At 46.5% G+C, this 27,030-nt stretch overlaps 1 protein-coding gene across 1 annotated transcript; it reads left to right on the forward strand.

Annotated features, from left to right (window-relative positions):
• Nucleotides 1-458: 458 nt before the first annotated feature.
• LOC123357291 (calcitonin gene-related peptide type 1 receptor-like) lies at nt 459-27,020 on the forward strand (the record flags this gene model as incomplete). The annotated part of the gene is made up of 10 exons (XM_045000576.1): nt 459-653; nt 3,021-3,256; nt 3,855-3,921; nt 4,824-4,915; nt 14,351-14,486; nt 15,733-15,837; nt 19,872-20,064; nt 22,867-22,972; nt 25,264-25,395; nt 26,897-27,020. Coding segments are annotated over 10 exons (1,386 nt in total), but the record flags the coding sequence as incomplete, so codon positions are not given.
• Between the last annotated feature and the right edge of the window lie 10 nt (nt 27,021-27,030).

The raw sequence follows: 27,030 nt of genomic DNA on the forward strand, positions 1-27,030 counted from the left end.
GGTTGCATTCGCACAGACGCTGTGGCTGTTTGCAAGAACAAACCTGAGCTCTTCGACCACACAAAATGCAGGCGTCCACCACTTACGCGAAAGGAGTAATGCCTCTGGCTGTAGTAACAATGGCTGGAGCCAGCCAATAGGAAAGTCATGATCAGGTGCACTTGGTCAGCATGTTAGATGTCAGATAGGTGGCATGGGGCATGAGTCAGCCGGGTATTGGTTCCAATTAGTTTACAGTCATGAGATTCAGAGATCATCTGGGAGCTGCAAAATCAACACATGTGTTGCTCCTCTGAGTTACCTAGTGAAAGGGGCAGGGAGCAGATGGGTCCTCCATGTTCTCCAACATTGGAGCAAGAGATCTGATTGCCCTGGGAAATTATCCGGTTACTTCAAAGCTCCTTTTTCTCCAGCGTGATTTCCAAACTTTACACTTTCTTTAATTTTTCCTTTTATAGGAGAGTTATCCACTGACCATCATCACCTATGTGGGACTGACCCTCTCCCTTCTCTGCCTCTTCCTTGCCATCCTCACCTTCCTCCTGTGCCGCTCCATCCGCAACATCAGCACCTCCCTCCACCTGCAGCTCTGCCTCTGCCTCTTCCTGGCCGACCTGCTCTTCCTCACCACAGTGAACAGTGTCACCAATGAGGTAAAGAAATCATGCAAAATTCATGCCCCTTTTATGTATCCTGTCTATTTCGATCATAAACTCTCCAGGGCAGGGACTGTCTTCTAAGGTAGGTCTCCATGCAGCTGGGGCGGGGGTGCCTCCCAGAGTGCTCAGACACATGCTAGCTTTGATTGAGCTAACACACTCAAAATAACAATGTGGCCTCAGCAGCTTGGGCCAGCTGCCTGAGTAAGTACCCAGAGGTTTGGTCATGATTGTAGGTGGGCGGCTAGCCTGGACTGCTTCCTGGGGACTCATGCTCCCAGCTGCAGTGTAGACACACTCTTACTGTGTATTTGTACAGCGCTGAGCACGACGGGTCCTTGAACTTGTTTGGGGCCCCTAAGTGCTCCTGTAATGAAATAACAAGGGGAATGGGGCACATACGGAGCCCTTGGTATGGGGGGGAGAGGAAGCAAGGGGGGGGCCACACAGAGATGCTACCAAGGGATGATGAATGCAGGACAATGGTATGTTCCCGCCAACCCCCACCCAGGGGTGAGCTGGAGCCGGTTCGCACCGGTTCGCGCGAACCCGTTGTTAAATTTAGAAGCGGTTTTAGAACCGCTTGTTAACTAGCTTCCCTGCGAGGGAAGCTTTGATGGGCTCTGCCTGGGAAGCCTGTAATTCCTCCTCCCGGCCGCCGGGGGGCGCTGCGCGGCGCTGCGAGAGCCATGTGAGCTGCCTCCTGGCCCTGTTGCTGCTCCTGCTCTTTGGAGCTCTGGCCCTGGGGCTCCTGCTGCTGCTGCCTGGTGAGTCCCCGGCTGCGTCCTGCTGCTCCCGGCCCCTCCCCCCCCGGGTGAGTATCTGCGCCCCTCCCCCACCTTCCCCGCCCCCAGCCAGCCCCTCCCCCCAGCCAGCCCCAGCCCCACCCTCTGCCCCCAGCCACCCCCAGCCAGCCCCTGCCCACAGCCAGCCCCTGCCCACAGCCAGCCCCTGCCCACAGCCACCCTCTGCCTGCAGCCAGCCTCTGCCCGCAGCCAGCCCCTGCCCCCAGCCAGCCCCTGCCCACAGACACCCTCTGCCTGCAGCCAGCCTCTGCCTGCAGCCCCTACCACAGCCACCCCCTGCCTGCAGCCAGCCTCTGCCCACAGCCGCCCGCAGCCACCCCCTGCCCACAGCCACCCGCAGCCCGCCCGTCTGCATCACCTGCCCACAGCCAGCCCGTGTCACTCCCTGCCTCCAGCTAGCCCTGCCCCACGCCCCTATCTGCAGCCAGCCCCACATCCACTGGTGCCCTGCAGTTCCCAGGGCAGTAACCCTGCACACCTGCTTTAATGACGGGGGGGGGGGGCAGGGAGCAGCTGGGACCCACACATGTGCACACCCTAGAGTGACCAGACAGCAAGTGTGAAAAATTGGGACGGGGGTGAGGGGTAATAGGAGCCTATATAAGAAAAAGACCCCAAAATTGAGACTGTCCCTGATCACCACCCACACATGTGAAACGGAGCTCATTTCTAGTTCAGCCCCATCTTTTTAAAAAAGAACTTTAGGTAGGGTTAAAATACATCTGTATTTTCCTGGACATGTCAGGCTTTTCGGTTCTTAATCACCTCCTGGGAAAATATGGACGTATGGTAACCCTATTGGTACAAAAAATACATGCTGTCGCACATCCCTTAAATCAGAACTTTTTATAGGGAACCCGTTGTTAAATCAGAACTTTTTATAGGGAACCCGTTGTTAAGATTTTGGCAGCTCATCACTGCCCCCACCCCACCACTGTCATCTCTCCTGGCATGAGTCCAGGCATGTGGGGATTTGCAGGGAGTCCTTGAGGAAGAGGAGAATGGGAGGATGGCACAGAGAGCTTGTGGAGGGAGGGGTGGAGGATGCATTCAGACTGCAAGCTACAACCTGTGTGATGCACTAATAATCAAGGTGGATTGCTTTTGCCGTTGGGCCCCTTCACATGCCTGGTATCACAATGCCCAGAATAAATTCAGTGGTCCGGATTCTGAACTTTCTTACACTGCTTTGACACCACTGGCCTCAATGGAGGTACCCCAGATTTACACCAGCATCAGTAAAATGAGAATTGGGCTCCAGAGTTTAATCATCATAGAATATCAGGGTAGGAAGGGACCTCAGGAGGTCATCTAGTCCAACCCCCGCTCAAAGCAGGAGAAATCCCAAGATAGTTTTTTTTTTGTTACCCCAGTTCCTGAAATGGAACCCTCAAGGATTGAATTCCCAACCCGGGGTTTAGCAGGCCAATGCTCAAACCACTGAGCTATCCCTCCCCAAGAATGGTTGTTTGGAGTGGACACATCAAATAACTAACGCTTCCCCTAGCTCCGCGAGCTAGATGTTCTCAGTCCCTGAGCTCTCTGTCTCCACCAGGTGGTGTGTGCTGTCATTGCTGGCCTTCTACACTATCTCTTCCTGGCCTGCTTCAGCTGGATGTTACTAGAGGGGCTGCACCTCTTCCTCACCGTCAGGAACCTGAAGGTCGTGAATTACACCAGTGCCAGCCAGTTCAAGAAGAGATTCATGTACCCGTTTGGCTATGGATTCCCAGCCCTGGTGGTGGCTATTTCTGCAGCGGTGAATCCTGGTGGCTACGGAACTTCCAAACAGTACGTGCAGCACCCATCCCAGAGGGAAAACAGATATCTCATTACCCACTCAACTCATTGGCTGAATTACAGAGAGACAGTATATTCGACGATCCCCGTTTCTTCATGTTTCACACAATGCACAGTGAACCTGGGGAACTCCTTTCCAGAGGATATTGTGAAGGCCAAGACTATAACAGGGTTCAGAAAAAAACTAGATAAATTCATGGAGGGTAGGTCTATTGATGGCTATTAGATGGGCAGGGATGGTGTCCCTAGTCTCTGTTTGCCAGAAGCTGGGAATGGGCGACGGGATGGATCAGTTGATGATTCCCTGTTCTGTTCATTCCTTCTGGGGCACCTGGCACTGGCCACTGCCGGAAGACAGGATACTGGGCTAGATGGACCTTTGGTCTGACCCATTATGACCATTCTTATGTTCTTATAAGACTAGTTTCTGCAAGCTACATCCATGAGACTGTCATAAAGGGAAGCAGGCAGCGTTCGCCCTGCATCTTCCACCCCACCCAGAGATCAACTCCGACAACCAAAAGGAGAGAATTCACTTCATTTTAATGCCAGGGATAATTTGTTACCCTTTTTCCTTCTTGCCTTTTAGCTGCTGGCTCACAATAGAGGGAGGCTTCATCTGGAGTTTCCTTGGACCGGTCTGCCTTATTATTGTGGTGAGTATATTTAGGATGAATTATGTTTATGCCGCAGGGAAAGGTGTTTGAAAGTGAGATGAGTCAGACATTGGGATGTTTGCTTAAGGAGTGAGTTGTGGCCTAGCTACCGTGGATTTACTCCCTGGAAAGTGATAAGGTAACAGTGGCACCTTCTTTAGTTGTATGACAGTAAAATCATAAATAATTAATAAATCACACACAATTTGTTTCCAATGGAGTGTAACGAATTGATACCAAATGCTGGGATTTGTCAGAGTTCAGCACCTCCTTAGCTCCCAAGTTATACAGCAGAGAAGATGGAAATGTCTGGGCTGGGTGTTATGAATGAAACCAGAGCTTCAGCTATGGCAGGTGTGAAACCGGACAGCTGGAGGAACATGGACAAGAGGGCAGCTGAGAGAATCTTTCTATGATCCAACAATACGTAGAGAGGGAAAGTTTATGGAACGTAACACAGAGGACAGACAGAGCAGCTGAGAAGAGAGAGGGATGGCGGAGCCTTATCTGTGCCCAAAGTGATGTCTTGTGGTGCAGGAAGGATTCAGATGACAATCGCAGCTAGAGGCTCCCATCCGGGATCAAAGTACCATTGTGCTAGGCACTGTGAAGCCATGAAGAATTTTAGCAAGATTCAAAAAGATTTGGGCATTTATATGGGGAGCAAGAATAAGATCCAGAGTTGTTCTAATCAGGGCTAAGAAAAGTTCTGGAAGGGATATTAAACCCCAGGCTTCAGGATTTAAATCAAGCTCTAGCTACCAAGACCAAGGGGAGAACTAATATAGGGGGAGCTTATCCCTGCCTCTGAAGCACTTGGTACTGGCCACGGTCAGAGGCAGAATACTGGACTACATGGACCTGGGGTCTGATCCACTCGAGTTGTTGTGTTGTTTCCACAGATGAATTTAACATTTTTTATCACAACCCTCTGGATCCTGAGAGACAAAATCTCCTCCCTCAATGCAGATGTCTCCACCCTCAAAAACACAAGGTAGGAAAGTGCTAAACCTGCCTGAGAGGTCCAGTTAGTCTTCTGCAGGGGGGGTGTTTGATACAGGCACCCTTGGCTCAATTAAACTGAGGAAATTCCAGCGTGATGCAGACTTGGTATCAGAAAATCATGGAGAACAGAACACTGAATACCTGGTCCTGCAAGCAGCTGAGACCCTTTGTGGGTATTCACCCACGAAAGCTCATGGTCCAATACTTCTGTTAGTCTATAAGGTGCCACGGGACTCTTTGTCGCTTTTTACAGATCCAGACTAACACGGCTACCCCTCTGATACTTGACTTTTTCTAGTGTTTTGTTCAGCCTAGTTTGATGCCTTTTGCTATGCACAACTGAGACAGCATGAGGAAAACTGCACAGTGATTTCTTGGTATCTAATTGCGAAATCTGTGTTTTCTGGAAGAGCTGGACATGTGGCCATGGTCGCTGGGATTTATAATTCACAATGGTGAGAAGAGACCCAATTTGAGGAGGGCAGGCACAGCAATAAAAACACTTGCACTTAGCAAAGACCTTCTGTAACTGTCAATGTTTTATTGTCTCAATGACTAGTCTAAATAAAGCAATTTAAACCAGTAGGACAGTATAACAATGTGAGCGCGACCAGTCCCATTACCTGTATATGCTACTTTATTTTGGGGGAGAGCTTTAAGGAGTGAGACAGATTTTGATTTGTCTTTGGCATGCCGATGGAGAATTTTAATGGCTGTTCCTGAGACTAGATGTTTTATAGGCCCTTGTATTTTTTATGCATATATAAACCATATTTTTTAAACCATATTTTAAGGTTTTTACCTTTATATTGTTAGGGTGCTCTTATTCTACAGGTTAGTATATTAACTTTGCTAAGCTCATTAACATATGTTAATTGGATTACTGTGGTTACCTGTGGTTAGGCATTTGCTGATGTCCTCCTTTAAAAATACTTTAAACTGGTAGTAACTGTCTTTTTGCAATTACCCATCAGCAGTTTGCATCACGTGATTATTACAAAACAAGAAACAAAAAGCCTTTTAACATTTTGTGACTTATGATAACTGTTAGTTTACTGACTTATGCTAACATACTGAGCAGCTACGTCTACTTAGGCTGTAAGGCCTTGCACTCATGCTAACTGCTTAAGCTATTTTATAGGTGTCAGTCAACAGGTATTTTGTGTTTTTGCTACTCATTCCTTAGCCCTTTGCCCTTTATTCTTACTATGTCACTATTATTACTGCGCGGTTATATACTCACTGCCCGCGCTACAAAACGGATGTGAGGGGAAAGAGGGAAATGGATGTGGTCAGTGTTACACCACAGGCCAGTGACAAAGCTGGGAACATAACACCGCTTCAAGTCAGACGTTACAATGCTGGGTGCTATACAAATATCTATACATGAATTAATCTTAGGTAAAATCTGTAACTCTGCTGAAACCAAGGAAGTTACACCAAGGCTGAATCTGCCTGGTATGGCTATGCATAGGCTGCTTTTGCTGTCAGCTGACTTTAGTATCTGGTTCCGTCAGTCTGCATTGTACTCTCACATGCTACAGCAACGGGCATACAACAAACCCTTCAATCATTTAGTGACCTATTCCATATCATGAGTGCGGTGTAAGGACTAATGGACCAAATCTTTAATGGCAAGCCATGGTTTCTAGCAAATGTGGTGTTCTCCTTGCAGGACTTTATTATTGCGGTTTCCAAGTCAATCGGAATGGGAGAGAAAGGATGGTTCAGTGCTTCGGGTACTGGTCTGGGCTGTGGGAGACCTGGGTTCAACTCCCTGTTCCGACACAGCCTTCCTATGTGACCTTGGGCAAGTTGCTTAAACTCTCTATGCCTTGATTCTTCATCTGGAAAATGGGGATAAGGGCACTGTCCTACCTCACTGAATGGTTCTGAAGGTAAATAGCTGTAAGATGCTCTGATACTTCATGAAGGACCAGGAATAAAAAGAGGGGAGAAATACCTACCTGGAATTAGAGAACAGGTGTAAAACCTTCACTGGCCCAGCTCATTGAAATGACAGCTACCCCCAGATGTGTGGTACTGATGGCCAGAGCCTGCTTGCAGCAAAATCAGGAAATGAACAAGATGCAGAAGGGCTGGCAAACTGGGGCCTGGTCCAAATTCAGTGAAGTCAATGGCAGTCTCTCTCTGTGCTTTGGAGCAGGCCCATAGAGCGTGAAGGGGACGGTGTAAAAGCCATTCTCATCTGGTTGGCATAGGGCCTGTTTGTAGAATCGCTGTCTAGAAGCATTGGTCCCTAGGGGAATTTTGCATAGTTGCTACTTGGAGGGCGTAAGCCATCCTGCGCACAGAGCCCACTGACTTAGTCTCTCTGCATAGGGTTGTAATGGGCTCTCTCCATCTGCTTTACTCCAGGTTACTGACATTTAAAGCCATCGCCCAGCTTTTCATTCTGGGCTGCACTTGGAGTCTTGGTCTGTTGCAAACAAAAGCGGCAGCCATGGTCATGGCGTATTTATTCACCATCATCAACAGCCTGCAGGGAGCCTTCATCTTCCTGGTGCATTGTCTCCTCAATCAGCAGGTAAAGCCAATGCCTTGTTACCTGTTCAGCTCCATTAATGTCCAGCCAGCAGAGCTTCTTTGTTCACATTTGTCTTGGTTTCACTCTTTTCTGGTGTTGTGTGCCTGTTGCTCCTTTCCCTATTTTGAGATTCAGCCGTTCTCCTCCAATCTCTTGTCTCCTGCAGCTTATATTGTGCTGTTTTCATAGAGTCACAGATTTTTTTAAGGCCAGGAGTGACCATGTCTACACCCAGTGGTTTCCCCAGGAATTGAAATTAGGGGGGGTGTTTGAATTTACAAAGGGGGGTGTGTCAGGGCCAATGAGGGGTGAGACTATGAGGGTAAAGGTGGGCTGTATGGCACCATAGTAAAAACTGAAAAATGTTTCATGATCATTTTATTAGATTTAACTCATGTTTTAAAATCAGACAAATTAAAGTTGGCTACTCAAGCCTTCTATGAAGCACTATGTCTACATCCTTCTTGGTTTCTTGTTATAATTTTGCACAACTCTGTTAATGAATTGCTTGAATGCAGTGCGTTCATCTTCAGTGGATTCTCGTGTGTCTGGTACTTCCATTCCTTCAATTGATATGCTCATTAGTTCATTCAGATGATCAGGCAGAAGGCGACTTCTTTCAGAACACAAAATTCTATTTAGTGATGAAAAAGAACGCTCAACTGTAGCTGTTGTGACTGGGAGTAGCAAGAGATGAATTCCTACTTCTTTCATCCCAGGAAACAGAACACAAAGATCAGATCGAGCCACTAGTGATGATAAAAAAGAAGTTGAAGTCAAATCTTCATTCATTCGTCGTATGATATTCCATTCTGTATTCAAATGCTCTATTCTTTCCTGATCACATGGCAGCCCCATTGCTGGTAGTGCCTGACTCCACTCAACTGTTGGTGTTTTACAGGACAGGCATCTGTAAAAGCTACGTAGAGGTTGAGTAGAATCTAGAAGTCGCTGTTGTAGATTTTTAAGAATCAAGTCTGTGTACTTTTTCAGTTGTCTTAACAAACACTTCTTGTCATCTTCACTTAAGGATTCAATATAAATGCCTTCATTAGTCAACTTCTGGACTGAAGTCTTTGCTTCTTCCAGTACTTTTTCAGTGGATAAGTCTCTGTGATCCAAATGTAGCTTCTATTGCTGGACAAAGATCTACTACTGTTGTAGCAGATGCCTGGATGGCGTTGTTTAATGACCCAAGTGGTTTCAACAATAGACTTACAAGAGAGAGAATGGCAATAGTCTTCTCTGAACGTAGTAGCAAAAGAAATCCACCAGCCTCACTACTTAGATCCATCCCATCTTGGAAGATACTTTCCAAAGCCAGTAATAATGGCTGAAGCAATTTTAAGACAACAGCCAAGGATCGCTCATGAGAAAGCCAGCGGATTTTCCCAGGTTGGACTAATTTGAACTTCAGTCCAAGTGTATCTTCTATATTTTCCAAGATATTCAGTCTTTTTGGACTCTTGCTGAAAAAAGAATATAATGAAGACACTAAATTTATAGCTTTTTTAATGTCTTTTGAAGATTCTGCAGCTCGTACTAGTGCTAGTTGAAGTAGATGGCCTCTTCAGTGTGTATAGGAGAGATTAGGGTTGCACTTTTCTCTGAGCAAAGCTTGTACTCCACCATGTCTTCCAGAGAAGTTTGCAGCTCCATCAAATGCACAAGCAGCCATCTGTTTGGGGTCCAATTGACAAGCATCTAACTCTTCCAAGATGTGGGTTGTCACAGATACAGCCGATGTGTCTTCTATAACTTGAACATCTAGAAATGCATCTACTGGCCTACCCCTGACATCAAGATAATGCACACAATGACTCAATACTTGATGCCCATTTGCATCGGTGCATTCATCAGCCATGTATGCAAATTTTTTGAATGTGGTGAGAGAGTTCTTCACTTTTTCAACTGTTGAGTCTTTCACTGTTGCACCGCATGCTTCTAGCCAGTCAGTTGAGTTTCTTGCAGAAAGATAGTGAGCATTTGCTGGTCTTGTTCGGAACCAGTGTTCCACGTCAGGATGAACAAGTGACAATACACTTAACATTGGCCTCCAGTTTGTAGTGTGTGGTATCTCTTGCTTAAATAGAAAGTAGGATGTCACAGCCATGTTTGTTCGCATAAACTGTGTTGTGTCTCCAGCATTCTTAACAGCCTCATTAAGTACTTCTAAAATTGGCTTTGAAAGTGGGCTTATAAGGCTTTCTGCATGTTGATGCATGCCAGAGGCCTGGTGTTTTGCAGCCTTTTCACGTAGTTTGTCAGCATTGGCTTTGCTGATCGGTTTGACAAACGAAGCTCCTCCACTTTTACCAATTGTAGCATTGGGAAGATTTCCTTCTTTGTAAGCTTTTTTGCAAGAGGTGCACCAGTAGCCATCTGTTGTAACTTCAATAAATGGGAACAGTTTGACCGACAAAGATCGGGAACTGCCTTTAGGTTTTGGAGACACTGTTTCTTCAAAACCTACAGGTAGCTGTATTTGTGCTTCAGGCTGGTCGGATGTAGATATACCACTTGAACCTTCAGATGACATGTTGATATATTCTTGGTTCTTGATGTATTCTTCACCTTGGTTAGTTTTTGAGGCCTTTGAGTGGAAAAATTGTTGTATTGTTTTTTGTCTTTTCATTTTCACTTTGACCTGCAACATATAAAAGAGATATGAATAAAGTAAATGTTTTGTTAGAATAATGCAAATTTAACATAAGGAAAATGCAAGTTACACCAAAACACATAACAGATCTAGATTTCTAAAAAAAATATAATTAAAAAAAAATGTCTTTAATTTAAATTGACTTTTGAAAAGTAAGCCGTCATGGGATAAGAGGGCAGTCCTCTCATGGATCAGTCACTGGTTAAAAGATGGGAAACAAAGGGTAGGAATAAATTATCAGTTTTCAGAATGGAGAGAGATAAATAGTGGTATCCTTGAGGGGTCAGTACTGAGACCAGTACTATTCAACATATTAATCTGGAAAAAAGGATAAACAGTGAGGTGGCAAAATTTGCAGATGATACAAAACTATTCACGATAGTTAAGTCCGAGAATAGTTACAAAGGGATCTCACAAAACTGGGTGACTGGGCAACAAAATGGCAAATGAAATTTAGTGTCGATAAATGCAAAGTAATGCACATTGGAAAACAATCTCAACTATACATATAAGATGATGGCATCTGAATTAGCTGTTACCACTCAAGAAAGAGATCTTGGAGTCATTGTGGACAGTTCTCTGAAATCATATTGCCTCTATATAAATCTAGGGTACTTGCACGCCTTGAATAGTGTGTGCAGATCTGGTCACCCATCCTAAAAATATATATATTGGAATTGGAAAAGGTACAGAGATGGGCAACTAAAATGATCAGGGGTATGAAACAGGAGGAGAGATTAAAATGACTGGGAATTTTCAGCTTAGAAAAGAGATGACAAAGGGGGATATGACAGAGATCTATAAAATCTTGACTGGTGTGAAGAAAGTGAATAAGGAAATGTTATTTAATCCTTCACATAACACAAGAACTAGCAGTCACCCAATGAAATTAATAGGCAGCAGGTTTTAAAAAACCAAAAGGAAGTACTTTTTCACACAACATAAAGTCAACCCAGGGAACTCTTTGCCAGGGGATGGTGTGAAGACCAAAACTATAACAGGATTAAAAAAAGAACTAGATAAATTCCTGGAGAATAGGTCCATCAGTGGCTATTAGCCAGGATGGGGAGGGATGCAACACCATGCTCTGAGTGTCCCTAGCCTGTTTGCCAGAAGCTGGGAATGGGCAACAGGGGATGGTCGCTTGATGAGTACTTGTTCTGTTCATTCCCTCTGAAGCACCTGGCCTTGACCACTGTTGTAAGGCAGGGTACTGGACTACATGGACCATTGGTCTGACCCAGTATGACCATTCTTATGTAAAAATTAATTATAATAATAAAAATGTTTAGTACAGAAACTCCCCAACATAATGACCTCTCAAGATAGCAACAATGTGAGATAACAACCTTGGCAAATAATACATTTAAAAAATCTTGGCCTACTAGGAAACATATTTATATATGTAACTTTAGCGCCCTCGTGGCCAAGATGGAGATTGCTCTGTGGGCAGCTCTGGCCAAGAGACAGCGCGCGCAGGAACGCAGCAGGAGAAATCCCTTCCACTCCAGGGGCACCTGTTCCAAACCCCCCAGAGTGAACACACCCACCCACAGGAAAAGTACAATGGATATAACAAAGGAAGATATTTATTTACAGAGGGCTGAGAGGAGAAAAACAACAAGGGGAAATATAGAGGGAGCAGTAAAACAGGGCTGCATTCAAACCAAAACCCCACGGGCCCAGTGGTAGCACAGTCTGGAAGGGCAGACACTGAGCAATGCGTCTGCACACACAGTCCAGGAGGCCTGAGCAAAGTTCCAGTCTGGTGGTGAGTTTTGGGTGCTCCTGGTCTTTTTTGGCGCCAGTGAACTCTCCCCAGCAAATCCCTCTGGTGCCTCTTCTGCCGCTCTGTGCAAAGCCCCACAGAGCGACCACCTCCCCACTTAACTAGCTACAACCTCCCTCCTTGTTCCCAATGCAGAGTTACAAGCCCCAGTACTTACAGCCCCACGCAGCTCTGGGCAGCCGTGATACTGGGTCCAGCTCTGGCCTGTCCTTCTCGGGCGATTCCTCTGTGGCACAGTGCTCCTCCTGGCTCCTGTCCTGGGCTGTCTCCGATCGGGCCTGTCCTCCTCAGGCAGGTTCTCTCTCTGCTTCCTTCTCCAGGGCCAGCCATGCTCCTTCTCCCTGGAGCTCCAGCCTTGCTCCCTGGAGTTTCCATCCTTTTTTTTACTCCCCCCCCCCCCCCCCGGGAAAAAGATTTAAAGGGGCCATGCTCTCTAAACCCCAAAGGGGTTACATATAAGTTTCCATTCCCAGTCACAAATCAACATTCAGGAGCAAAGTCGCTAAAATATAGTCCAAAAAACAAATGTTTATTTAACATGCCCCTCACTTGTCCCTCCACCACACTCCACTCACTGGTGTTGTCCTTGGTCAGTGGAGAGTAGACTCAGAGTTCAGAGGTGCTTTCACGTGAGTACACCTTCCAGGTGGGGGACAAGAAGGCACCTTACTTGTTCCTCCAGCTGCCCACTGTTCGCTCTGGCCACAGCTGTTCCTTGTGCCACCGTTCACTCAACCGCTCTGTTGCCAATGGCCCTGCCCACCTTCTGCTGCCACCTGCCACTGTGACCTCTGCGAGTTGGTCTCTTAAGGTTCCACCAGCTCTCTGTGGTTTCAGCTGAGCTCTCAGTGGGGGAACCTCGCTGCTAGTGCAGTCTGGGCTGTTTCTTACACAAAAACACTGTACCCACAGGAACACTGTCCCTACACCAGGACTAAGCACTTAGACCTGATTGTCAGTGATTTCAGCTGCAGTGGTCACTTAACAGAACAAAAGACTATCTACTGGAGCCTAATCAGCTCTGTCTTTAAACAGTGATGGACAGATCCCCACCCTCTCTCTTGATGCCTTCAAATCATCACAGGCTAAGTACAGTTCTACTGCCCTTTACTCATACAATAAGAACAACATTTCATCCCTCTTCCCCCCACATTCAAGTGGTTTGTAACCCAACCCCAGCCAAAATCTATCACTTGGACAACACAGCTCTGTTTGCTGGATGCCTAGGTAGATTAGGTGTGAATGTAACTATAATCTGGCCCTGAAGCCTTAGCCCCCAGCTCATCACTAGCTGTCAGGGAGAGCTCATTTAGACTTTGCTTACAAATCATCATTTGAAATTATTAGGTTGGCCAACATCACCGAAATGAATGCACTGACATACAAAAACAGCTATATAAGGAAGCAAGGAAGCTAGTCTATGTTCATACTTTTCAAATCTATTATACTTTTTCAGATACACATATTTTATCATACACTATATAAGCTTTTAAAGTGTGTATTAATGTTTCGGTTTAAATTCAGATTTCCAAACAGTCACTAAATTGGTATGTAACTAGCTCACAAAACTAGGGGGGGGGGTTGGGAAAATTCAGGGGGGTGTAGGGAAATCACTGACGGAACCACTGGATTCCCTGACATCTCCAGTTCGCTACCAGGCAGTTCTTGCCATTGGACATCTGGGGTAGGCTATTTTCTGCCATATTTCCTGGCACTGTGATGCCTTCTTATTTGTTAATTCATGAAAGTCAGGTTGGGAGCAGTCTAATGCCTGCAGGGTTTGGCTCACCAGGGCCGCCCGGGGGGAGCAAATGGGGCAATTTGCCCCAGGTCCCGGGCCCTGCAGGGGCCCCCACGAGAGTTTTTTCAGGGCCCCTGGAGTGGGGTCCTTCACTCCGGGGGTCCTGGAAAACTCTCACGGGGGCCCAGTCTTCGGCAGCAATTCGACGGCGGGGGAAACTTTCGCCCCGGGACCCACCGCCGAAGTGCTGGGCCTTCGGCGGCAATTCCCCGTGCCGAAGACCCCAGGCCCCCTGAATCCTCTGGGTGGCCCTGTGGCTCACATGCTGCTCACCAGCAGGACTTCAGTTCTTAAGGATTTGAATGTGTCCATTTGGGGGTTTGTGCTCGAAAGACACAAGATTGGAGGTTGTGGAGCATGCAGTACAATGGAGCAGAGTTCAGATGGGGAGGGAGGTGTCTGGCTAGCTGGCAGGGGGGAGAAAGCTTGTGGGTTTCTCTAAAAGGAGATGTGAAGTTTTAGCTTTACTTCTAGAGGAGCCAATACTTAATAGAGGTGCAAAGTGAAGGGTTGTTTGCACTTGGGGTTCGAGATTGGGACAATCTCTAGTCATTGGACCCATTTCTTTTACTTGGAGGTGGTACTGAGTCTAATACATGACTTTTCTCTCTATCTTTCTTCTGCCAGCAAGCTCAAACCATCTCTGACCGTGGAGGAAAACCGTGAGCTCCTTGGTCAGTGCTTCAAAAGTTTATTTCCCCTTCCTCCCTTGGAGAAGATGAAAGAGGAAGACGGGACAGCAAAGGATGCTCTGCATATACAAGTACGTGACAACAATTCTCCTCCGGCACCATCCACTGTATTTCTGCCCAGCAGGCACTGGGTGATGGCAGTCACACATGGCCTCTCTGGCAAGGTTATGGTTAGCTTTCCCCAGCCCACACACACAAATGATCTGTGCTGAGCCTCACTCCTTCTTTTCTGGTTTCAGTCACTCTACATGAGGTCCTTGGAAGCCCTTGGCAAGCTAGTGGTTGTTATATAGAATCATAGAATCATAGAATCATAGATTATTATTATTCTAACTCAGTTGCCATAGTAACAAAACCATGACAACCAAAAACACAACAGTGGAGACTTTGCTGGAGGAAGAACCAACCGCAGACTGGTTCCAGGAAATGTCTGATGTGAGGAGACCATTGAACCGTGGTGGAGATTGTTTCTTGTGTTACAGCAGGGAAGAGTCAGAGATTTAGGGGGTCAAGCTTCAGTTGTGGAGGAATTTTCAACAATGGAGTGAATTTTAGGGAGAAAGCACCCAATTCTTCCTGGGATAAGTGGGCATGTGCCCCACTGAAATCCACGGAAGCTATGCCATTTTATGCCAGGGCTGGATTGGGACCAAGTTCTTACAATGTCGTTGACACTACTTGGAGCGGCAAGAAAATCACCACTGCAGTAGCCAAATCGAAGAGAACCAGTTGAAACTAATCACTTCTTCTAAGAGGAATTCATGAATATTGAGTTAAGCCCTGTGTATGGAAACTCATTCAGAGGAAACTTCCTGTTCCTCAGACATGAACAGAATATTGTGAAGGGCTGAGGGGTGGGGAGTTTGATGCACGTTCAGTATAAAAATGAAGTTATAAAAGGAGCTGGGCTGGGGGGACTTCTCTGCTCTTATTCAAATTAATAAAAAGAAATGCTCCTCTCTGTCATTTTGCCAATCAATGTGGGAGAAGTTGCCCAGGAAATAGACCACAGCAGCAGACATCAAACAGCATGCAATGTGCTAGACAGCTCCCATCAGACAGTCTACAGCAGACATCACATACACGGGCCCAGATTCATCTCTCATGTAACTCCTTTGGCTTCAATCACCAGAGGTGAATCTGGCCCCTGGGACTTGTATATCTAAGGGGTTCTTCCATTAGACATGTAATTCCTTTGCTACATGGAGGTCAGATGCTTTGGAGAGGGATTTTAGTGACAATTAAACCTGTTTAAGAGGAACTTTTGGGAGGAATTTTCTGGTACTAACTCTGTCCATTCCCCTGCTCTACCAACAGCTCCTCAGGAAATGGTTCAGTTCGGGGAAGGAGTGGGAGAGAGAACGGGCCTTGCAGGCCAGCACCCAGCTGCAGACTGCCTATCAAGAGGTAGTTCATAGCACAGTGAGTATAGCCTTACTCTTCCTTGAGCTGACTTCCCTGCTTACATCAGATCTGACACTCAACGCGAATGCATGAAAAACTCTTCCAGGACAGCAGCTGGGATCTCAAGGTGACTAACATCCCTCTGCTTCCGTGAGTGAGAGGTTTACACAACAATGCTGTGACCACACTGCGGGCAGACTGCAAGAAGTAGAGGGAGACAATTGCCAAACTGATGGCTTATTCTATCATTAGATTCACCAAGTCGACAACAAAAGAGCTTTCACCGTAGTTAACAAGATGCCAAACACGGTCCCCTTTTTGGCATTCCAGACCTTGGCTCCCATCTAAACATCTCTGTCTTGGAAGAGGGGGGAGGGATAGCTCAGTGGTTTGAGCAGTGGCCTGCTAAACCCCAGGTTGTGAGTTCAGTATTTGAGGGGGCCATTTAGGGAACTGGGGTAAAAATCTGTCTGGGGATTGGTCATGCTTTGAGCCAGGGGTTGGACTAGATACCTCCTGAGGTCCTTTCCAACCCTGATATTCTATGTCTAATATAGTGAGGGGTTACTGGAAACCTGATTCACCATATGTGGGGTTCACTGATCATAAAGGCCCAGATGCTTATCCCCAGGTCAATGTGAATCTCAGGTCTTCCCCAAATATCACGCTGTCAGCCAATCCTTAACTAAATCTAAGATTTATTGTTAAAAGAAAGAAGAGTGAGTTACAAATGGTTAAAAGATCAATATCCAGACAAGTGACTTTCCATGTTCATAGTTCAGGATCAGAACAGTGATGGAATAAACTGCTGGTTTGTAAAAGTCTCTCTGGAATCATCCCAACAGATCAGAATCCAAAGGCAGCTTAGATGTAAAGTCTGTTAGTTTTTCCAGGCATTTTCCAGGTTCTTCCAAATGATTATTTGGAAGATCTCTGTCCTATGGCTTACACTGTCCCTGTTCAACATTTAAGCAGTCTAGAGATGATAGGATCAGGCCCGAGCCTTCTCTTTTATAGCTATTCTACCAGGCTGACAAGCCTACCTCACAGAAATTGTCACAGAAGGCCCTTCCCCCAATGCGGATGGCCTGTTGTACTTTGCTTTGAAGATAATCTTCTATTTCCTGTGCATACCCAGTAAACTAGTTACATTCATTCACATAAGGTAATTAGCCGTTCTTCCATTATAACACAGATAGTTAAGCTGAAGATAATGTAGAAATGATTGGTTTCCTGAAGTGTCTTACATCTTTGATTTTAAGGCTAACTGAACACCTTGCACACATAATTAAGGCAATTAAGCCATGAAAGGGAATTAGCATCTACAAGCTAATTTAGTTACATTGTGAAACTTCTAACCCGGTATAGATAACCACAGACAAATACACTTAGCATCTATTGTTCATTTTTGAATGAGTTGATGATTGCTAGTCTAATACATCTCTTTGAAATTCACATGCACGTGAACTGTCTTGACACAGTAGAAGTGCCTCTTGTTAAGTTATTATGGGTCATACACAGGTTGACTGGTCTGCCAGTGTCACAAATGCATTCTTGGTTCTTATGCTCCCAGGATGCTAAAGCTGAATTTCTATGTAATCAGCTAAGAACATAAACCATAAGAGTGGCTCTCCTGGATCCCCCAGAAGAATGGTTCATCTACCCAGTATCCTGTCTTCTGACAGTGGTGGGTGCCAGATGCATCAGAGGGAATGAACAGAACAAGGCAATTGTCAAGTGAACCATCCCCTGCTGGACAGTCCCAGCCCCGGCATCTGGCAGTCAGAGGTTTAGAGACATCCAGATCATAGGGTTGCATCCCTGACCGTGTTAGCTAGTAGCCAGAGATGGACCTATCCTCCGTGAACTCATCTCATTCTTTTTTGAACCCAGTTATACTTTTGGCCTTCACAACCTCTCCGTGGCAATGAGTACCACAGGTTGACTGCATTGTGTGAAGAAATGCTTCCTTGTTTTTGTTTTAAACCTGCTGCCTATTAATTTCATTGGGTGACCCCTTGTTCCTGTGATATGTGAAGGGCTAAATAACACTTCCTTATTGACTTTCTCTACACCAATCAAGATTTGATAGATCTCTATCATAGTCCCTCTTAGTCGTCTCTTTTCCTAGCTGAAAAGTCCCTGTCTTTTTAATCTCTCCTTATATGAGAAGTTGTCCCATATGCCTAATAATTTTTGTTACTCTTCTCTGTATTTCTTCCAGTTCTAACATATCTTTTTTGAGGTGAGATGAGCAAAACTGCATGCAGTATTCAAGGTTTGGGGGTACTGTAGATTTCTATAGTGGCATAATGATATTTACTGCCCAAGGCCGGCTCTACAGTTTTTGCCGCCCCAAGCAGCCGGCTGAAATAAAATAACTACTTGGTGTGAATTCATTTCCTGAGCTCTAGTGAAGTGACATTAATGTATTCTCCAAGTTCATCTTTAAAAATCTTGCTTGCTAATGCTCAGGAAAATTTGGAGTCTGAAAAATAAATACTAGTCCAAGGTACTGATCAGAAATGGTTAGATCATTTGCATTTATTAATTTGTTGCTGCTGGATGGATTCAGGCTGCTAAGGGTTACATTTTCACATTGCATCAGCTGAGAGAGTTGGTGCCATTTGGTATATTTTGAGAAGGTGCCCTTTATCCAAAAGGTAACAGCAGATTTCCTAGTTGTTTTTTAACTTTATGCAGAACCTGGTGACTTTTCATTTAGGCTTATGATGGAACTAATAGAGCATCAAGCTTATCTTAGCAGTGTATTTGCTTTGATGGACCTTGTAGTTTGCACTAATGCATTTTATGCCAATGTTGGCAGTTGAACACAGTGACAGCAAAAGTTAGAGTTTTTGTTATAGCACTTGATGTTAGCTATAGGAACAGCCCAATCCTGGCACTAAAAGATTAAGAGATGATAGTACAATAACTTGTGAATTTTAAATGAGATCAAAACCAGTTGCTGTCACCATTTCTTCCTGGTGTGTTCTTGCATGGAGGTCTATCCAGTGTGGAAACCTCCCCTGGACATTCCCTTCATGTTGTTTTCATTTGTGCTGTGGTAACAGTGAATGAGAAGAAGCAGACATGGAAGAGTGGCACTGGTCAGAGGTCTAACCAAGCCGCACACCTACTTTCTCATTTATTGTTCTGGTTGGATCACTACCCATGCTGGGTTTGAACATACAGTCCATATGTTCAAAGCCTCCTACGTGGATCTGTGCATTATTGTGTGAAAAGTTTTTCTCAGTCTTTTGACTTTATCCAACCAGAATCTCCTATTCAGCTCGAATTGTTTGCTGAATGTTGAGTCTCTAAAGTGCAGTTCCAGTCAGGAAAGTGACTCTGTAAAAATAGAGAATGTCAGCGTCTTTTACTGATTCTATTTCTCTTTCAGTGGCTTCTATGTCACACTTGCTCAAAACCATTTTTTTAACTTTCAGCACTGTAAGTTCATCTAGGGATCTCAGAATCAAGCCCAAGTGTGTTCTCCTTCATGTATCCTCACCAGGCAATTTTGTCAGTGAGGCATGAAGCAGACTAGAATATAGCTCACTGTCACGCAGCTGTGTTGGTTCTACAGTAAAAATGTCAGTACATGAAGCAAATGATGACTCTGAAGACCCAAGGAGAGTACCGGTGGGCCATTTTACAGAGCCATTTTTCTGAGCACAGTCCTGTTGCAAGCCTTAACTATGAACATTTGTTAGTCTTTGTAGCAATGTGCAGTGCTGCAGACATAGCAGAGTGAACACAGGGATAGTTACAATGACCAAGAAAGCTCTTAGGAAAGATTGGATTTGCAGGGCAGTGTACAGACCTTTCCTCTCTTCCCTTGTGCTCAGTTAGATTTACTAGATTAATTTGCAAATAATCCAGTTAACTTTGTTTAAAAATGTGAACTGCATCTTGAACGACAGTCAAATTACATTGCATACATTGAGAGATTCAGTCTCAAGACATCCCTAGGTTTACCACGCTGTGAGCAGCATTGCATTGAGACCTTTGAAAAGGAATTAAGAAATCAATCTCTTTCTCCACATCAGTATGATCCCGAGCTTTCGTCACGGCAGTTTGGGGTTGAGCTCTCCCGACTGACCAATGAGGAGCGAGCGGTGCCACTGGTGGTGGAGAAGCTCATAAACTACATTGAAATGCATGGATTGTACACCGAGGGCATTTACAGGAAGTCAGGCTCAACCAATAAGATAAAGGAGTTCCGACAGGGTCTTGATACAGGTAAGATGAAAAAGAGAGAGTCTCAGAGGGGGAGCAAAAGGGACAGCCGAGAACCTCTGTGAACAGGGAATTCATGTCATCTAAAGGGGGCCAGAGCAAAGGAACCGTTTTCCCTTCCCCCACCGTAGACTCTGGCTTTTGGTACCATGAAACTACAGACATTTCTCTAATACCAGCCTTCACCAAAAGTCTGCACTGTGTTAGAGCCCTCCTGTCTTGTGGAACTGTTTAATTCTTCCTTGTTTTATTCCTCCTCTTGTGCACAAGTGTGCAAAAAAGAAATTGGGAGAAAAAGCTACATTAGCCAGGCTTCATATTTATCAACATCACCTAGACTTCCAAAGTGCTTTACAAACTCTCTCTAAAGACTTTCACCCCTGGAAAACTGGCTCCTTTCACTACAAGAATTTTAACATGGTCATATTAAAAAAGTAGGTGCCAAGGTTGTGCACTGTGTGATCTGAGGTTGCTACAGTATTGATACCTGTTTTTCTATGCAGTGTTGTTGTAACTCTGCTCACTGTAGAAGAGCCTGAGACATAAGCCCTTGTATCAGAGGCCTGAGGGCTGGGCTAAAGTAGCGGTCAAAACTTTGCTGATATAAAACAAAATCAGGCTGTGAGCTAGAGGCAGGCCCTTCTCACAGAATCTGGCAAGAACAGTGCTGATATTGCAGAAACACACGTTGCTGAGTGCTAAGCACAAAACACACACACACACAGACACATTCCAGAAGGGTGGTACCAGAACACCCCATACCAAGAATGGTACAAACACATTCCCCAAAGACAACAGGAACATATTGACCCTGCCTAAAGATATGGTCAGGATGACAATATGATGGATAGAAATGTACAAGGTGGTGGGTTGTGATATCAGAGGATGTCAACTATCAGAGGAGCAATATGTAACTTGTTTGAATCTGTGTATAAAAATGTATCTTGGGGGCAGTGTCTTTATCTAGCCTAGGGAGGAACGGAAAGTCCCGCCGTTTGCTGAGCTGGTCCATTGTTATGGGTATACATGTATTAGTGCAGGATACTAGTACTGTGCTTCATCAAAATAAGCCTGGCTGGGTGCCTTCATGCCTTAATGGATCTTGTGGTCATTGGGCGGTTCGCTCGAGGTCTGCCATGTCAGTTGTCTGTGCCAGGCTGGGGTGGCACACAGAGGGAACACACACAGGCAGCCGAACATCTGACCACACCCATGATAGTGGAGAGACGGTGAGTGAGGTAATAGCTTCTGTAGGACTGACGTCTGTTGGCAAGAGACAAGCTTTCGAGCTACACAGAGCTCTTCCTCAGGACCTCTCTCACCCACAGAAGTTGTTCCAACAGCAGTGGTTAGGTCATCGCCAGTGCTAGGACTGACAGGAAAACACTGGCTTGTTTACTGGATCAAAACTGATCATTTGCTTTTTCTTTTCCACTCCCTCCACTCACTTGCCTCGGTGAACAGATATTGACAATGTGAATCTAGATGACTACAATATTCATGTCATTGCCAGTGTGTTCAAACAGTGGCTGAGAGATTTGCCCAATCCCCTCATGACCTTCGAACTCTACGAGGAATTTCTGCAAGCTATGGGTAAGGAAGGTCCATACAAATCCTATACAATCACACACAAAACCCAAGACAGGGAAGGTACAATTAGCTGCAGGTACCAAACCCAGTTTCTGCTTGCCCAGAACAAGCAGTCTTTTTTTACTTTGGTTTTATCATCACCATTGTCATGACAAGCAGCAAGCAAGTAGATTGTGTGCTTGTACGATTGTAAAGCGCCAATTGTATGGAGTGTTTGAATCCAAAAAGTCATTTTGGTGATCTGTCATCTTTTATGACGTAACTGACAAGACAGTGCTGGAGCCTCTCCCATCTGCCTCCCTCTTAGAGCCTTTTCCCACTGCCGGGGTCTTTCCTGCAACAGGGAAAGACTCCATCGGGGGTGATGACACTGCTAAAAATAGGCAGTGTAGGTGGGAGGAATGACTTTGGCATTTAGAAAGCCACGTAGGTGATGCTTAATTTGTGCCAAGGCTTGCCAGGGCTGAGCTCCGGCACATCTGCTCCAGCAGCTCTCTGCTGTTGAAGTCTTTCCTTGCAGCCTCCTTCTGCCAGAGCCTTTCACTGACGTGTAGGTAGGCACTGCAATGTGGACACAGCCTGCTTTTCACTGTGCCATGTAGCCACAGACAGCACTGTGACACAAACTAATCCCTTACACTGTTATAGTAGTCAAAGCCTTTGCCGTTCAGAGCCCTGGTACCACTGGGCTTGCTGTGTGAAAGTTAAAAAAAAAAAAAAAAAAAAAAAAAGCTTGAGCCCCGGCACCTCTTTCGTTACAAATTAAGCAGGGTGTGTAGGGTATATCCCCACAGCCTTCATGCATGTCTTTACTCACCTAAGCAGTGCCTCGCCATCTACATTGCTATTTCTGCCCGTGCTAGAGTGGTATGTAGCATATGATTTTGATGTGAGCAGAGCAGAGTGTGCAGCATAGACGTGCCCCAGGAGACATAGTTATTATTCAGCTCCCAACTCTTTTGGAATCTGTTTAAAAGAAATCAGTGTCTTATGCTCATGTTTTTTGCATAGGATACTGCTACCCGAGGGACCTGCAAAGGGGGCCTGCTTGTATAGGCAGGGAGAGGAGGGAGTTGTCATCCCTGTCTCTGTGCACTAGCCTCCTGCACAGCTCCCCTGTACTGGGCCATTCACACCACCTTCACAAGGAAAGATGGCAGAAGACACCATGGGGAAGTTGCCTGTAATATGTGTAACTGTGTGTGCTCTCTCCAGGCCTGCAGGAGAGGAAGGAGACCATCCGAGGCATGTACTCTGTCATTGATCAGCTCTCTCGCACCCACCTCAGTACCCTGGAACGCCTCATCTTTCACCTTGTGAGGTAATGGCAGACCACAGCGTGGGATCGTCATACTGCAGCCACTCTTTCTCTTCTCCTTCCTCACTAGGGGCCTGATTCTGATACACTTACTCCCCATGAGTACCACCGTACTCCATGAGTAGTTCCACTGGAACAAGGTACTGTTCTCCGTGAGTAAGAGTACCTGAACACGGGCCTATGTGATCCAAGTACTTTTGTCGGGAAAAAGGGGAGTGAAACTTCGCAAGGGAGTGCTTTAAATTCTGAAATGGCTTTAACGCTCTGGACCCAAGGGCTCTTTTTCCAGACAATGCTCTCATTGACAGCTAATGCCAATAATGTTCTTCTTTTTATATATAAGTTCCCTTTCGTAATAGCAACAAATGTTTCAGACTTGCTGAGAAGACAACCACTGTAGGTCTCAGCTGGTTACAAACACATGGTTCCATGCCATAGACAGGGGTGAGCTGCAGCCAGTTGGCACCGGATCACGCGAACCGGTTGTTAAATTTAGAAGCCCTTTTAGAACCGGTCGTTCCCAGTGGGACAAACTGGTTCTAAAAGGGCATTTAAATTTAACAAGCGCTCCCTGCTGCCCGCCCGGCTCACCTCAGCTCTGCCTCCACCTCCTGCCATGAATGCTCCTTCTTGCTTCTCCTCCCACCCTGCTTCCCGTGAATCAGCTGTTAGCGCGGGAAGCCTGGGAGGGCTGAGAAGCAAGCAGGCTTCCCCGGTCCAGGAAGACGACGCTGAGGTAGGAAACCAGGAGGGGCCGTGTGCCCCCGCCGGTCTCCAGCCCCGTCCCCGACCACGGCCCCCCCTGTCCCCGGGTCCCCGCCCGGGCCCGACCCTCCCCGGCCACCAGGTCCCGGCCGCGGCACCCCCCCTCTCCAGCCCCGCGTTTCCCCCCTCGGCCCCGCGTTCCCGGCCGCAACCCTCCCCGGCCACCCGGTCCCGGACGCGGCACCCCCCTCCCCCCCCGGCCCCGCGTTCCTCCCCGGCCGCCCGGCTCAGGCTCGGGCTCGAGCGCCCTGCCCGGCCCCACGTTCCTCCCCGGCCGCCCGGCTCGGGCGCCCTGCCCAGCCCCGCGTTCCTCCCCGGCTGCCTGGCTCGGGCTCGGGCTCGGGCACCCTTCCCGGCCCCGCGTTCCTCCCCGGCCGCCCGGCTCGGGGTCGGGCTCCGGCGCCCTGGCCGGCCCCGCGTTCCTCCCCGGCCGCCCGGCTCGGGCTCGGGCTCCCGCTGCGGCACCCTGGCTGGCCCCGCGTCCCTCCCCGGCCACCCGGCTCGGGCTCCAGCCGCGGCGCCCTGCCCGGCCCCGCAGCCCTCCCCGACCGCCGCAGCCCGGCTCCGGGCACGGGGGCAGGAATCGCGACCGATACTTACCCGGATGCTGGGGTCCGGGCGCAGTGGCGGCCTTGGCTGCCCGGCTCCGGCTCCGGGCTCTGGCAGTGCGGTAAGGGGGCCGGGAGGGGGTGTTGGAGAGAGGGCTGGGGAGTTCGGGGGTGGGGGGGAGTGGATAGGGTTTGGGAGGTGTTAGAGGGTAGGGAACAGGGGGGGGTGGACGGGGCAGGGGTCCCTGGGTGGGGGAGGCATGATTCCTCCTGGGGTGAGGAGGGAACCGGTTGTTATGATTTTGGCAGCTCATCACTAGCCATAGACCTAACCCACTGAGGAGTGCAGTAAGATTGCAGTGGATCACAGTACTGCCATGTATTGCACCCTTTAGTTTGAACATTGAGGGTCTAGGGATCATGTGTGATGCTTTTGCATGAGCTTAGACAATATCTAGTTCAGGCTATAGTCACTGTGTTACAATCTGCGAAGTTTCCTGCCATCTACATGCATTTAGACACATCTGTGCTCTGTTTCTAAGGCATAGCTTAATGATGGCTAAGTGAGTTGCTTGCTACTGTAATAAATATGCACTGTATCTATTCCTTTTTGGAAAATAGGTTAAGTAGGTCAAAACAAAAGATTTCCTAAAGAGTGTCATGGCATGTTGCGTGGTTCACTCAGTATCCATTGTCTTACCTTTTTGCCCTTGTCTGGTATAATATTTACATCCTGTTGGTCTAGATCTTTACCAGATACAACAAATTGAAGCTCTTCACTTCAAAGCTATATAATATTGTGGAAAATCTTCCCCTGGCAATGACCTCCAGATCTCATGTGCATGTACAGCCCTCCTCTCCCTGCCCTGCTCTGAATTTGTATTTTGTCCTCTTTCTGTTTCTCTACAGGGGTATTTCCTGCCAGTGTTATGTGAATTGGAGCTACCTTTAACCCTTGCTGCTTTGTTGTTTATTGTTTAGGATTGCCCTGCAGGAAGAGACCAATCGAATGTCAGCTAATGCCCTGGCCATTGTGTTTGCTCCCTGTATTCTCCGCTGTCCTGACACAACTGACCCACTGCAGATCGTTCAGGACATCAGTAAAACAACCACGTAAGAATATAGCATTACAACTTCCAGAGTAAATCCTGTAATGAGGTCATGTCAGGACAGTCAAATGATCACTGAGTAATGCACTTTAATGTGCTGTAGAATGACAGCTACAAACACATCACTGGTTTGCAAATGAATTGCCTTAATGAAATACTGTCTATTCTATCAGTAACTAGCAGCTGCTAAAGTTAAACCTTTTAAAATCTGCAGGATTGGATAACCTGCACCCAGGAGTTTTTAAAGAACGGGACAGTGAGCTCTCTCCGCCATTGATGTTGATATTTAACAAATCCTGGAGTAATGGGGAAGTTCCAGAGGACTGTACAAAAAGCTAATGTGCCAGTATCTAAAAAGGATTAACAGGATGATCTGGGTAACTACAGGCCAGTTAGCTCAATATCAGTCTCAGGCAAAATCATGGGAAAGCTGACGTGGAAGGTAATCAGTAAAGAATTGAAGGATGGCAGTGTAATTAGTGCCAGTCAACACAGTTTTTTATGGAAAATAGGTCTTGTCAAAATTGATTGGATGCCAGGTTTGGTTGGCAGAGGTAACCACGTTGACATCGTTGACTTAGATTCCAGTCGGGTCATCCTGATTAAAAAATTAACACTATACAGATTCAGTGCAGCAAATATTAAATGGATTGAAAATTGGCTAATTGATATCTCCAAAGTAATTGTAAATAGGGAATCATCATCCAGTGGGTGGGAAGGGTTTGTAATGGAGCCCCTCGGGGATGTTTTTGACTTCAACTGGAATTTTAAGAATAAACATGTTAGATTGTGAGAAGCTCAGATAATAGGGCACTGGGGGTTAGATAAGTACCTAGGATGGATAGTGGATGCAGGAATCATTTGATGAAATTCTATGCAGGAGACCAGACTACATGAACCTGCCTGGCCTTCAAATCTCTCCTAGAAGCAATTCTTCTGCCTACAGATGTGAAAATTACTTTGAATCACTCTTCTAAAGGTTCCTTGTAAGAAGAAGTCTCTTTGTAACTTGACTTATATACGCCGCCTTGTATCATTACTGCTCTAAAAGGATTTCTTCCAGAAAACAATACTGATGGTATTAAACAAAATATCTGCCCCAGACACCTAATCACTGTCATTGCCCTGCGACTGCCTGTCCAGCTTGGATGCAAACAAGCACAAGTGTGTGTGTCTACAAATAGATATAGCTAGATAGCGCAGCATATCCGAAATGGCCATTCTTTCAGCCTTTCATTTGAACACGCTGTGCTTTCCTAACCTTGGTGGGTATTTGCCTTTCCAGGGGAAGGACCTGTTTCCCTGATGGAGCCCTTGGGGAGCCCTCCCTTTAGTCCTCTAGTTTAGCTCCCCTGCCTACTACCATTTTGGGCATTTCAACCACACTGTTCGTTTCCAGCCCACGAAGCAAGAGAATTGGCGCAGCACTTAGGCGACATGGCCAGCTCAAACACAGCCAGAGTTTTATCCTCCCGTTTTACCACTTTCTTTTTTCCTTTTTGCAGCTGTGTGGAGTTGATTGTCGTAGAGCAGATGAATAAATACAGGGCTCGTCTCACGGACATCAACAGCCTGGAGTTTGCTGAGAACAAAGCAAAAAGCAGGCTGTCTTTGATCCGCAGATCAGTGGTAAGATTCG

This window comes from Mauremys mutica, unplaced genomic scaffold (genome assembly GCF_020497125.1).
Source record: "Mauremys mutica isolate MM-2020 ecotype Southern unplaced genomic scaffold, ASM2049712v1 000491F_np12_subseq_293143:326495_obj, whole genome shotgun sequence".
NCBI classification, from domain to species: Eukaryota; Metazoa; Chordata; order Testudines; family Geoemydidae; genus Mauremys; species Mauremys mutica.